The 13889-nt window shown below is 41.6% G+C and overlaps 1 protein-coding gene across 2 annotated transcripts; it reads right to left on the bottom strand.

Annotated features, from left to right (window-relative positions):
• Positions 1 to 7296: 7296 nt before the first annotated feature.
• ube2s (ubiquitin-conjugating enzyme E2S) lies at positions 7297 to 12872 on the bottom strand. 2 transcript variants are annotated; one of them, XM_061820863.1, is made up of 5 exons: positions 12490 to 12872; positions 10374 to 10521; positions 7903 to 7950; positions 7760 to 7827; positions 7297 to 7672 (listed from the first exon to the last, which is right to left on the bottom strand). In XM_061820863.1, the coding sequence occupies exons 1-5, from the start codon at positions 12490 to 12492 to the stop codon at positions 7316 to 7318; spliced, it is 624 nt and encodes a 207-aa protein (XP_061676847.1). In that variant the 5' UTR covers positions 12493 to 12872; the 3' UTR covers positions 7297 to 7315. The 2 variants fall into 2 exon arrangements, with proteins under 2 accessions (XP_061676847.1, XP_061676846.1); XM_061820862.1 differs by having other exon boundaries at positions 7760 to 7950; positions 12490 to 12720.
• Between the last annotated feature and the right edge of the window lie 1017 nt (positions 12873 to 13889).

Below are 13889 nucleotides of genomic sequence, written 5' to 3'. Positions count from 1 at the left end.
TGCACATCGATTGTAATCCCTCCCCCCCTGCATCGAGACATTAATTAGTTGCAACTTGTACTGGGCAAATGGACATGACTTGCATGTGGCTGGAGGGCTGCTTGCTTGCTTGCTGCTTGCGAGTGCGTGGGTGTATCCTCGCCGGTGCGTGTCTGCTTCACGAGTGCTCTTAATATCGTTATTCTCATTATGTGCGTGCACTTGCGGTAGTTTGGTTCTGTTTTTACGCACACAGAATTAAATTGAATTCAATTACTAATGAAAATCAAGCTTGCACGTGTTTGCAAAAATGAACGTAAAGAGGAAAAGGTAATGCATCGGATGGAACATGACAAACTTACAGAAACGTGCAGCGCAGTATTAAATATCTCATTTGGGGGTTAAAAGGAAAAGAAAAAAGTGTAGTGTCGTGTCTTACCTGTGCGCCGCTGTGCGAGGTTTAACGCTGGAGTCTGCGCACTCAACCTCCGTGTCTCTCACTCAGACAGGCAGCCTGTTGTTATTGGACCAGGAGATGATCCGGATCCTGGAATCCCGGATCCTGGATTGGGATCTGTTCTGCGTGTCTTTTCTTGTCTAGTTTGTGTCTTGTAACTGGAATGAACAACTGTGGCAGGTCTCCATCGTCCTCACTCCTGATAAATCCACGCACATGCACAGCAAATAGGGAAGAGGAGGGGTGGGGGGGACGTCGGGGTGGGTGGCTAAGAGGGGGGAGGGTGGGTCAGCACCACCCGACGAGATGTTCTGAGATGTTCCCACACATCAGCTGGAACATTCCGAACCACCAGCCGCCCCAGAAGAAAACCACAGCGGGGTTACGATAAAAACTTTTGCAGAGTAAAATAGGAAACCCGATCCTCACAGAGATGCCGCCGCTTTTAATTGGACCCTCACCGGTTGGTCCTGATGAGACTCTCAACTCTCCTCCGAGCTGATTAGCCCCCTTCTCATCCCTCCTGTTTAATCACTGAACCAACCCCCGAAGCAGAAGCGGAAAAGAAGTTTGATTGAAGCGGCAGCCGGTAGAAGCGTGATCAGCCTCCAGTGAATGTGAGAGGGGGGAAAGAGAAAGAGAGGAAGAAGATGAGGAGGGGAGGGGGAGAGGAGACATAGAAACATGGTTGCCAAGGCAACAGTGTCATTATGTTGGTGGCAATTATGAAAGCGATGAAACCAGAGGGAGGGAGGGAAGGGGGAGAAGATTGGCACACATAAAAAAAAAGCGTGAATACACTCGTCACTTGCATGGATGAATTATCAGAGGACTGTGATGGACGAATGTGCTGTTTTTGTGTGTGTGGAGGGGGGCACATGGCGTGTCGCATATGTTCTCTTTAATGGCGCATGAATTAAAGTGCTTTTGTGCGCTCCTTCAATGCATTTGTCATTGCAGAACTGCATGGCGCTTTTTTTGCAAGGACTAATGTGGATGAAATAGCGCCGAGTGAATGGAATGCGGCGCACTAGCGGACAGCACGTCCGCCTCACAGTTCTGAAGGTCAAGGTTCCGATTTGGGGTTGCGCCTTCCTTTGTGGCATTTGCATGCAGGTTTTCTGCGAGTACTTCCACATTCCGAAAACATGCACACATTGAAGACTCAAAATCGGGAGTGTCAAAACTTGTTTTCATGTCGGGCCACATTGTGGTTTCTCTCAGAGGGTTTGAAAAATTATTCATTTATTCTTTTTCCGTCAAGGGTGAGCTGGAGCCTGACCCAGCTGACTGCTTGCCAGTAAATGGCAAGGCTGTGAAAATTATCGAATATTTATTCGCTTTATTGTTCACTCACTTCATTTTATTACATATACACATTAGCCCCTGAATGTCATTGTTATGAATGCACGTTTTCCATTTAATGGAAGTACATGGCAATTTCATGGCAATACATGTGTTTTTTTTCCCTAATTTGAGTGTTGAGGTGAAAAGATTTTGAAAAACCTGAAATACTAACAATACTAAATGTTTTTCTTACGCTTGCAAAATAAATAAATAAGTATTCAACAGACACAATTTTAGTAGACTAAAGCTGCATGGTGAAATTGTGATGTAAGGGGTTTTTATTTTATTTAGCTATTTCATTTAATTTATTTTTATGCATATGATACTGCCAGGGAAATAATAGCTCAGAATGTTAAGAGAGGCCACCAGAACAATAATAACAAATGAATAATAATAAATATAAAACTTAAAATAATGGCAATAATACTAAAATGAAAACAAACTGGAAAATAAGTATATATATATATATATATATATATATTGATTGCAAATAACTCAAATGTGGTAAACCAACAATTTCCCCTTTTCCTTAAAACTGGCCAAATAGTTATTCTAACACCTTTTAATTTTGCGCATTTTGTGTGTGGATGTTTGAAGTAAATTAAAAGATTTTTAGTGCACATCCATGAGAGCAGTTTTTATTATAAAACTTATTCCCTTTGAGAGAAAAAGCAATAGAGAAACAAGTAATAGAGTGATGCTAGAAAAACAGCGATAGAGATAAAGTAGTAGATAGAGCAACAGAAATGATAGATAGAGCAAGAGAGAACAAAAGAGTGATAGAGAGACAGAGAGAGCAATGGAGAAATTGAGTCAAGATGATAGAAAGAGAGCAATAGAGCTACAGGAATAGAGTGACAGGGACTGATAGACAAAGATGAAAAGAGAAAAAAGGAGAGCAATAGAAATTAGGCGGACAGATGTAGATATAGTAGATAGGATGAGCAATAGAGAACAGTAGCCAGAAAGAGAGATAGTTCGGGAAGGGTGATACAGCGCAATAGAGATGAATATTTTATTCATCCACAAGGGAAATTCACTGTTGCAGTAATCTCAACAATGAAAACAACACAAGGCAAAGCAGGCCAATAGAATTTATCATGTTAAAAACGTGAAAAATAGCAAACATAGTATCAATATGTGGTAATTTTTTTTTTTTTTAACTACACAAATAAAAAAGAAGTCATAATTCCAGTGTGGCCTAAATGTTGATATTAGCACTTTTAAGATATTGTGCTGAATCATTAGTGATTTCAGTCCAATTCATTGCTGTATCATACTTTGAGGGATTTAATGTTGTTTTTCCAAATTGTGCGAACAAACCTGGGTATGGGTAAGGTATGTATGGGTTCGCCAGAACCCCGAGTCTAAAAGAAGGTGCTGCGATGCGGGTTTTGGGGGTGTTCAGTATAATTACCTGCATGTCAGGCTGCTATTTCCACACAGGTGGGTGGGAGGCCGGCGCAGGCCGTCATTAGATGCGCTCCAGTGACGCTCTACAGGGTGTGCTTTTCCACACGCTACTCCGCTGCTGGGGTGGATGCAATTACTGCCTGCCTCATAACGGTTATTCTATCACAGCAGAACAGGAAACCACTATAAACAAATCCAACGGTGACAGGCTATGTGTATACACGCTCGGTCACTGACTCAGGTAGGCCAAATGTGGAGCATAAATTGGGGCCTTAAAAAGCAAATTTTACAAGGTTTTGATTAAAATTGTCAATCACAGGTTACCTAAACATAAGAAACAGGCATCAGAAAAAGCCATGTACATATTTTCTAAAGTACTTATCTATTCTCAACACCGCTTGTGCTGTTCAGGTTCACGGGGTCCTGGAGTCTATTCCAGCTGACTTTAGGCGAACTTGTCACCAGTCAGGTGCAGGACACATATCAACACTGTGTCAAGTCTCGTGTACCTTTGGGCACTGGGAGAGTCCTGGCCAGCTCCCCCGTTCTCCCTGCGTCCTAGACGTTGGACTGTAAACGGCTTTTGGGAAGGATTCGCCTTGGTTCTCACAGCCATCTATGAAGGGTCAGTCCCACTTTTGTTAGGCCTCACCACCACAGAGGAACCTTTAGTAAATGCTGCGTGAAACGCTTACCACGCTCCCTCCCTCTTCACTTGTTGCACTTACAACAAACTAGGACAGGTGTGACAAACTCATTTTTGTCGCGGGCCGCATTGTAGTTACGGTTTCCCTCAGAGGGCCGATAAGACTAAAGCCATGATCCGTAATCGCTTCATCATATTTACACATAAAATTTAAAAACTCGTTTTGAATCCGAGATCAAGTGTAATGGGGGTTTTCAAACATTGTTCATATTTGGTCAAATATTATGCTTATAATATTTCATAGTTATCATTTATGATACATGACCATTTTAAATTTTGGTGCAGATTTTCACAAGAATCATGGAAATTGACACAGATGATTTGCCTTTGGGGGCCAGATAAAATCATCCAGCAGGCCAGAACTGGCCCCTGGGCCTTGAGTTTGACACCTGTGCCCTAGGATATCTAGACGGTCTTGGGATGACAGTCAGGACCAGTAGCCAAAGGAACCTTTCAAGAATCGGGATAAAATATTTAAAAGCTGTGTGGATAGTGTTATTTACTGTTACAGAAATTAATATATATATATATATATTTATGATAACATTAATAACAATGTCCTCATCACTCTTCAAATCAATGGGACATTGTTCCACTAGCAATGGCGTTTGGAAAGGGCCAAATCATCAAATAATAAAAACTATGAATTTCACAAGAATGAACTGTACATGAAGCATCTACTCACTCATAATAAGAAATTTCAGGTTAAAAAAATGGTAATTCAGGGCACAAATTGGTAACGTTCAGTCGCTCATGTTAAAATGAACTGAAACTACTTACTCATAAATGTGATCCAGGCTGATTCTCTGAGACGTAAAGGCAAATGGACCACTAAAAATGTATCATTTAAAGTGCATCAGTTACCACTAGATTTCAGTTGTTCTAACGAGGGCTTGCTTACATTTTGTCTAACAGAAGCCTGAAGATTTGCTGCTAAAACTGACCACATTGGGAACAGCTCATAATTCTCACCACCTTGACTAATGTCAGCTGTAAAAAAAACCCCATCCTATATTGGTGTCACATTTTTTGCAGAAACACACTGGAAACCTCCCAAATGTATGTGAGAAAATGTGTTATTGGGTGATGAAACCAAGGTTGAACTATTTTTCTTCAGCTGGAACTGGGGCTTCAGGGAAGGTGACCAGAATTGGGAACAGTTCAAAAAACCGCATTGGCACGAAAAAGTCAGGCTCTTGCTAGAAGGCAAAAATCAATAAATAACAATAATTGAAAAACCTACTAGAACATCTGAATTTGTATTTGGGGTTTACCCAAGGAACTGGTGGCAGATGTGTGCTGACACCCATTTATTAACTTTAAATGTAATTGGTTAAACCTTGGTCCTGACACATCTTTGGGCGACCCCCCCTTTTAATGTGTGTGGATGAGGTGCTGCCCCCCAGCCTCACCTGCACATCCTGCCCTTCAGTAAGCTGTAAACCGAGACACTGAGCTTGAAAAGACGTCAAGGAGGATTGTGTTGAACACAGATCTGAAGTCCACAAACGAGATCCTTGCATAGGTCCGTCCCGGTGCCATCAAGGTGTTCGAAGATGAAGTGCAGTCCCATGTTGACTTCCGGAGACTTGTTTGCTCGGTAGCCAAACTGCAGGGGATCCAGAACGGGGCCTGTGACAATCTTGAGGTGGTCCAGAATGATGCGGTCAAAGATTTTCATCACCACAAATGTCAGGGTGACAAGCCTGTAGTCATTCAAGACCCGAGATTGCATCATGGTTGCCTAAAATTTTAGAAGTGGCTTTGTAACCCTTTCCAGACGGATGGACGTCAATGACATTTACCTCGTCAGTTCTTGAATTTCTTTCACTTGTGGCACTATGATACAGCTTTTTGAGATCTTTTTTTTTTTTTTTTTAAACTGATTTGGTTTTGTCGGGTTCGAGAACAGTGATTTCTCGACTGAACAGGTCTGGAGGAAATCAGGCTTGCGGGTTCAGTGAAAATGAACTTAGCTTTCCAAAATACGTGATAAGCAACAGTGAATTCACACCTTAACAGGAGGGGTGGTGGGGGTTGGAGGGTAAGAACTTCTTCACACAGTGCCAATTAGTGTTCAGTAATTTTTTTTTTTTTTTACCCTTTGGTAAAATCAACATTTAAGAGCTGCATTTTATATTTGCTTGTTTAATCTTTTCAACGATTTCCTTTTTTTTTTAATCATCAAGTGTTGAGAGACAAAATAATTTGAGAAATGAGAAATATTTTTTTTTTCCCACAGCACTGTAAATTAGGAAATGATAAAGAAACATGAAGCAGTAAGATCATTAAACACCTATGACTTCATCTTCAATGAGCCAACATGTTTTGAAATGTCTGAGAAAACCGAAATACCTGAATAAAACTCATCAAGCACAAGGAAAACATACATACTCCAGGTCAGCCAGAACCCTACAATCGAACCTCAGAACTGTCAAGTAGTTGACAGTTGACATTGACCGTCCTGCCGGCAGCGCCACTACCTGACAAAACAAACATCACACTAAAAACCCAAAATAGGAACAGATACACTCCACTGTGTATTCCAATGACATTCATTCAAATAATGTCAAACTGACCCAAAACATCTCACCCCTGCAGTCTGCAGTTTTTTCCCCAAAGCATCTTTCCTGTCCTTACTCACGCGCAGGTTTAATGTCTCCTTAGGGAATGAAGGCCCTGCACAATCCTAGAAAAGATGGAAATCAGCCTGCAGGTGAGGTTTCACTTCATTAAGTGTTCATTTAATATCCATCTTAAGCTCGTACGTGTAGGCCAAAAGAGGTCCTAGCAGTGGTCACGTTACCAGTAAGACAGTTAAAGCTACTGGCACACTTAAATGTCTTAGTTGTGAGGATAAGGGCTAGTACATGGACATTAAGATGGATATCAAGGATACCAAAGCTGTTTGTGATTGCTTTATCAAATATTGTTTTAGCATTATTTGACTTAACAGGGATATCACTTACACGCTCAAACGTCTTTGACATAGCCATTTGAACAATTGTTCGATATTCTTATTTAATATATTAAGGTTGTAGCAATAGGTAAAAAAAAAAAATGCTACTAGCGCACCACGTCGTTCTACTACCATGCTGATTTGTTTTGCTTGTTCAGTGCACTAGTAAATGGACCTTAAAATAAATGATCATAGAAGATGACAATTATGAAGATTCTAGTAATGTGTTTTATGTGTGTGTGTTCTCTCTTATTTTTTTTTTAAAGGGGAGAAAGCCATTATCTGTCATTTTAATTCTGTCTTTAATTCTGACAAGTCAAACGCTACGGTACAAAGTGGACAGTCCGGATGGTGGTTGAAAGAGGGGGGGAGGAACAATTTGGGATATCTGTATTTACACTTTTCCACGCTCACACACGCACTCCAACACACTGAAAATGTTGCATTGAAGGCATTAAAGTCGCCTCAATGCGCGCTTTTTATCTGCTTTCTTTTTAACTGCTATGTTATTAATGGAGCTACTACTGCTGCTGCTGCTGGGTCCGTTGGCGCCATTTCCGAGAGCGGCGGGCACGGCGGCCACGCTGGCTCCCGCCCTCTTGGCGAGGTCCCCCGCGTGCTTCTTGGGCTGGGGCCCGTCGTTTGGGTCCTGCGAGGACCCCGAGGAGCTGCCGGGCCCCGCCATGGCGTGGATCTCTGTGAGCAGGCGGGCGCGTGCCTCGTATTCCGTATAGTCCTCCAGTAGCAGGCGCCCCGCCTCCTCGTTTAGAGCCGACTCCGGGTTGGGATGGATGAGGAGACACTTTATTGTCTAAGAGAGGGCGGAGATATTTGAGCAGATGGGCAGATTAGACAGCGCGCAAGAGAAAGAAACTTATGACAAGACGTTCATTCTTACGAGCAAGACGTGTCGGAGGCCGAGTTCCGCCTTCCAGTCCCTCTTCAGGACGTTGACGCAGATCTCCCCTTTGTGGCCCACGTTAGGGTGGAAAATCTTGGTCAGGAAATACCCTTTGGGTGGAACAGCAGGGAAGTCCTTACCGAGGACCAAGCGCATTCGGAACACGCCGCCGGCAAATGGGGTTCCCTCTGTCAACGCATCAACAATTCATCGCATGAAGTAGACCACTGCCAGCCGTACTCAATAGGCTGAGTCAGCGAGCATCAAACCCTGTTCTATTCAAAACAGTTTTTAGTCCCACCAGAAAGCATTCACACACCTTCAGTTTCCACATTTTGCCATGCTTAAAACTTATTCTAAAGCTGATTTTGGTTTCATTTAAAAAAAAAAAAAGAAAAAAAATCTACAAACCAAAATAAAAATTTTTTGACATAATGGGAGCAGCACAGTGGGCGACTTGCTAGTGTCTACCTCACTGTTCTGAGAATCAGGGCTCAAATCGCGGCCCCGCCTGCATGTTCTTCTCCTGCCTGCGTGGGTTTTCTCGAGGCACTCTGGTTTCCTCCCACATTCCCCCAAAAAGCATGCAAGGTAGGTTAATTGTAAATATGAGTGTGAATGGCTGTTTATATGTGCCCTGCGATTGGTTGGTGACCAATTCAGGGTGTATCCGGAAGACAGCTCGAATAGGTTCCAGCACTTGGGCAACCCTTGTGAGGATAGGCAGCTCAGAAAAATGGATGGATGGACAAACAATGGATATTCACACCCTTGCCTTAATATTATAATGAAGCACTTTTGGCCGCAATCACAGCCTCGAGCTTTCTTGGGTATCTCTCTATGAGCTTGGAACGCCTGTTTTAGGCCATTTTCTCTCCATTTTTCTCTACTGGTGCTGTGTTTACGCTGCCGATGTTTTCCTCTTACCCGAGATGTTTGAATCCATTCAAGTCCGGGTTTTGGCTGAGACACTCAAGGACATTCCACAGGCTGTTCCTGAAGCGACTCCTTTGTTTTCCTTGGCTGTGTGCTTTGGGTCGATTCAAGACCCTAGTCTGAGTTCCAGAGATCTCTGGGGCAAGTTCTCTTGAATAATCTCTCCATATTTGGCAGCTGTCATCTTACCCTCTAAATGGACTAGTTGTCTGGTTCCTGCAGCACAGAAATAGCCCCAACGCATGATGCTGCCATCAGCATGCTGTTCACAGTAGGGATGATGTTAGCCGGTGATGACCAGTGCTTCTTCTCGACACATAACACTTGCAATTCAGGCCAAAAAGTTCTATTTTCATTTCATTTATGCAGGTCAGAGAATCCTTCAAGTGCCTTTTAGCAAACTCCAAACGGGCTGGCACGTGCCTTTTTGTCAGAAGCGGCTTCTCTCTGTCCACTCTACCATGAAGGCCCGATTGGTAGAGTGCATTAGCAATGGCTGACCTTCTGGATGGTTCTCTCTCTGCGAGAAAACACTGGAGCTCCGCCTTTGTGACCACAGGGTCGTTGTTTACCTCTCTGAGCAGGGCCCTACTTCCCTGATTAACTCAGCTTGGTTGGACGGCCAAATCTAGGTTGGGTCTTGGTGATTCCAAATTATTTCTATTTCCTAATAATCGAGACTAAGGTGCTTTTCAGACCTGCAACGCTGCTGTAATTATTTTCTACCATTCCCCAGATTTGTGCCTTGACACAATATTGTCTCGGGGGTCTGTCCTTAAGACTTCATTGCTTGGTTTCTGATCTGATATCTGACCTTATATAGACAGGTGTGTCCCATTTCAAATGATATTCAATCAACTGAAATTACCACAGGTGGACTCCACTCAAACTGTAGAAGCATCTCAAGGATGATCATCAGAAACCAGATCCACTGAAGCTTAAGTTCGAATGTCATAGTAAGGGATCTGAATACTTCTGTACCTATTACGTTTGAATATTTACATTTCTTTTATAAATTTACATAAATGTATGAAAATACATTTTTAATTTATCATCATTTTTTGAAGAAAATACTCAAATCAGCTTTAGAACAAGTCTATAACAGCAAAATGAAGAAAATGTGTTTGTGTTTGGTTTGAATATTAAATAATGGCTCTGTACAATATTTAAATGAAGGTTGAACATGATTTGCTCATCACTGTATTCTGTTATTACTAGGTTCAACAATATCCCAACTTTATTGGAATCTGGTTTGTTAAAAAAAAAGAAAAAAATGATAGCAATATAATTCAGTCAAGGATTCAATAAATTCAACAGGGTTTTCACTTTTTTTTTTTAATATCTAAATGAGTCCCGTTCAGGTGGCTCTGTATACATTTTGTGCTCAAACAGTTTTGCTGTTCAACAGGGGAGTTTGAAATATTCTCCCTGCTTATTTTCAAATTATTCTGAATTTATTGAAAATGCAGCTGTACAGATGAGATTTTTGGGTGACGGAGATGGTTTCCACCGTCTCATCCACACCGGGCACAACTAACCATTTTAAAGTAGTTTCTTTACAGAAAATTACATCATGGCGAGAGAAGCGAAGGTAAATGAATCCAGATGACAATATTGAATAAGATACTGCTAAGCTGTATTTGAAACATCACTCTCAATATAAAAGGTTCCTTACCAGGCCCTTCGATGGCTGTGTGCAGTTCCGTTATGTCTTCATCGCTGGGGTAGATCTTAATGCCCTCTGGTGGGTCCGCGGCTAACGCTGAAACTTCTTTGTACACCAAGCGAAGAACGTGAGGGGGCAAATTCTCCACATTGGAGTTCTGTTGGAAGACGGGGAAGTTAACAGAGTCAAACACCTGAGAGAAATAGTAATGTGTTGCCCCATTAGAGAGCAGTTGACCAGTCATGCCCTCACTATGTGACATATTGTCATGCAATCCTTTTTGATGCATTTACAGAGTATACTTATGTACTGTAACGGCCTCCCTTGCGAGAAGAGAGCCACAGTCACCGATGCCCTTTTCAGCCGTTTATTGAATGCTGCGAGGACAGTAAAACACAGTGAACACACTCATACATAAGCTGTTGTTAACCACAGCTCTCATCCACACGCGCACACCCACACAGAGTCACCGAAGTCACACGACACCCTACCTGGCCGCGCCTCTTAAAAGGCCCACGAATGCACAGCACTTCACCACCACACTACAATGTGTACAGTATTTTCCATGCATTTTACGTAAGCTTTACACAACCTAGGTTTTTGGAGACGATCAGCGAGTTTGGTAAAAGAAAATTAAAAAAAACAATAACAGATCACCGATGATCAGAAGATGCAGCAATGAGTCTATTTAAATGACATGTTCATTCCATGTATAATGTACTTAATCGTTCAAAAAATATTTGCAGTAAAGAATATCTTTGCTCATCTATTTACGCTAGTGAGGCATAGTGACAAGACTAATGGTCTTCTATTCGATGGCAGTAAGTACATAGAGTAATTAATTTAACTACTTTTTGATGACATTTTTGTTTGTTGGTGTCTCGAGAGATTTTTCAAACGTAAAGTGGCTTGGCTCAAAAAAAGGTTGGAATTCGCTGCTCTGGTCAGGTCCTCTGTTCAGCACGTTTACACACAACAATGAAGGGTAGCACAAGCTTGCTAGGTTATGGAACGTTTTGTTGATGGCTTGGGAGCGCTATTGTATTAAAAGTACATGAACCCCAAGCAAACCTTACACGAAGTGCACTCCCGTCTTGAGCACTGGTGACTACCAACACTTGGTCCCCACACTCCTTCATTTTTTTTGCTTATAATATATTCGGCGCAATACACTCATCTTCTCGTCGCCAAAGTAACAAGTCTATTCGGTTGCATTTGAGTTGACAGACTAAAACCCATGATTGTTTAAAACAGTGATTCCCCAAACAGTGTGCCTGGGTACATTAGTGTGCTGTGGCAAGTTATCCAATTTTATGCAATTGCAAAAAAAAAAAAAAAAAAAAACATTTTCCCCCAAGAAATAATGTATCTTTATTCATCTATTAATGCCAGTAAGGTACAATGACAGGACAAAAAAATCCTCATTTATTAGATGGCAGCAAGTACATACAGTAATTAATCTATCCGTTTTTGGTGACTTTTGTTGGTGTGCCGTGGGATTTTTCAATTGTAAAATATGTGCCTTGGCTCTATAAAGGTTGGAAATCACTGGTTTAAAAAAAAATTTTTAAACATTTATCACAAATAATCAGTAATTGCAGCTCTAAAGTCTCAACTCAATAACTGGGTATTATGAATTGTTTGAAAGGCTGTCATAATTTTCAAAAAGGCCAGTACATCGCTACATTTCTAATGTTTTTAATATCTCACAAGTTTCTCTGGAACCAAAATGTCATGTACGGTCCATTACTGACACGGATGACTAAATTAACCATCAAGATCAATCTCTTCTCGTTGGGGTTAGTAATATACGAAGCCTCCGTCGTTTATCGACATAATAAAGCCAAGGCAAATGTTTGAAGAAGCCTAGTAACGTCAGAGTGGGTTTTTAAATTGACGTCACATTAGCTACGCTAGCCCAGATCAAACGCGACTTACGCTTGAAGTGAGATATTTCTTCTAACCGATACACACACCAAACAGAAAAAAGGAAACTCGTCAGGACAGTTAAATGACGTCATTACTCGTGTTAATACGACTATATCTGAGTGACAAAGCTCGATTGAGGCAAGCTAATGGCTAGCAAGTGGCTAGCCGTACAGGAGATGGCTGACGTCTGTCTTACCATCTTCAAAATGAGCTCTTCAAAGGCAGCGGATTGTAGATTGCGTGATGTGGCCTTTCTGCTTGTGGGTGATGAAAAAAAATATATTTACTGAATGTATGATGGAAACTTTTCAGGTTCTCACTAGCTGCTGCTCTTTTCTTCTTTCGTTGACACAGGAACAAAAATACGTTGCTCGGTTAACCTGACACAACGGGCCAATCGGATTGTGGCATCGAGATGCGTTGTTTGAATTTCACCAATCCCAATGGGGCTATACCTTACGTCATCAAGAGGTGCCCAACCATCCACTTGGAGGTGGCTGATAGTTGTCGGTCATTGGTCCGTTTAAAAAACGCCAATCCACGGACAATCACGAAAAGTGAAGGAAAATGACGAAAGTACAAAAAAAGGATGAATCCATTTAATACTGAAAAAAAAAATCGAAACTAATAAATACAGACTCACATATGGATGGAACTAATACAAGAGACAACATAAAACATTTGAAAAAAGTGTGAAATAAGATCTTCGCCATCCATGTTTTATGTGGACCACCATCCTCACAAGGGTCACGTTTGATAGAACCTATCCCAGCTGACTTTGGTTTGTGTTGCTCATAGCTGTATCCCACTGTGTACAGTCCAAGTTGACTCCAGTACATCTAGGAGTAGCCCACAGGTGTCAACGAGTCAGTCTATGAGTCACCCACATCTATTGTAAGTCGAAATGTCTGACTATGAGTTGAACACGGTGCAAGTCTGTCTACAAGTTCCCAACGGGAGTCTATGAATCTCTAGAGGTTTAACACTGGTGTTGTCGAGTCGGTCTTCAATCCTGTACTCTATATGAGTCTCCCACTGGTTACTACAAGTTATAGGAGTTGCCAGCATGTGACCTCTCGCCTATGAGTGTTTATGAGTGTCTACGAGTCTCGTGTATGACTTCCCCACTTGTGTCTGAAGGCCTTTTCAAGACTGCGTTGAGTAACGTGCAGTGCAACCACTTCTAAATATCAGAATCAGAAGTATGTAAAACCCCCGAAACCAATTGCACTATGATAAGTCAAACATGGGTGTGTCTGACTCCCATTTAGGCGTGGCCCACGTGTGTCTATTCATGTAGCACTGAAAGCAAATATACCTATTTATAAACTAAATGGTTTTCAAACCATCTTTTCTAGTGTATATTTTTCCAACTTAACATTTTTTTCCTCAATATAATTTATTGACACCTAGTCTGTGTAATCCACTTTAAATACTTAGTAATTTAAGAAATGTTCTACCTGAATAAAATCCATGCTTTTTTTTTTTGCCCATGTGACATTATCTCGGTATAATATACTCATAATCGAACGGAACTCGTGTAGCTATATGTTGAGGCATGCATTTATGCTGTTACTTACATTAGTTGGTAAATGT

Source organism: Syngnathoides biaculeatus, chromosome 5, assembly GCF_019802595.1.
Source record: "Syngnathoides biaculeatus isolate LvHL_M chromosome 5, ASM1980259v1, whole genome shotgun sequence".
Classification (NCBI taxonomy): domain Eukaryota; kingdom Metazoa; phylum Chordata; class Actinopteri; order Syngnathiformes; family Syngnathidae; genus Syngnathoides; species Syngnathoides biaculeatus.
This window is presented reverse-complemented; position numbering and strand designations above follow the sequence as displayed.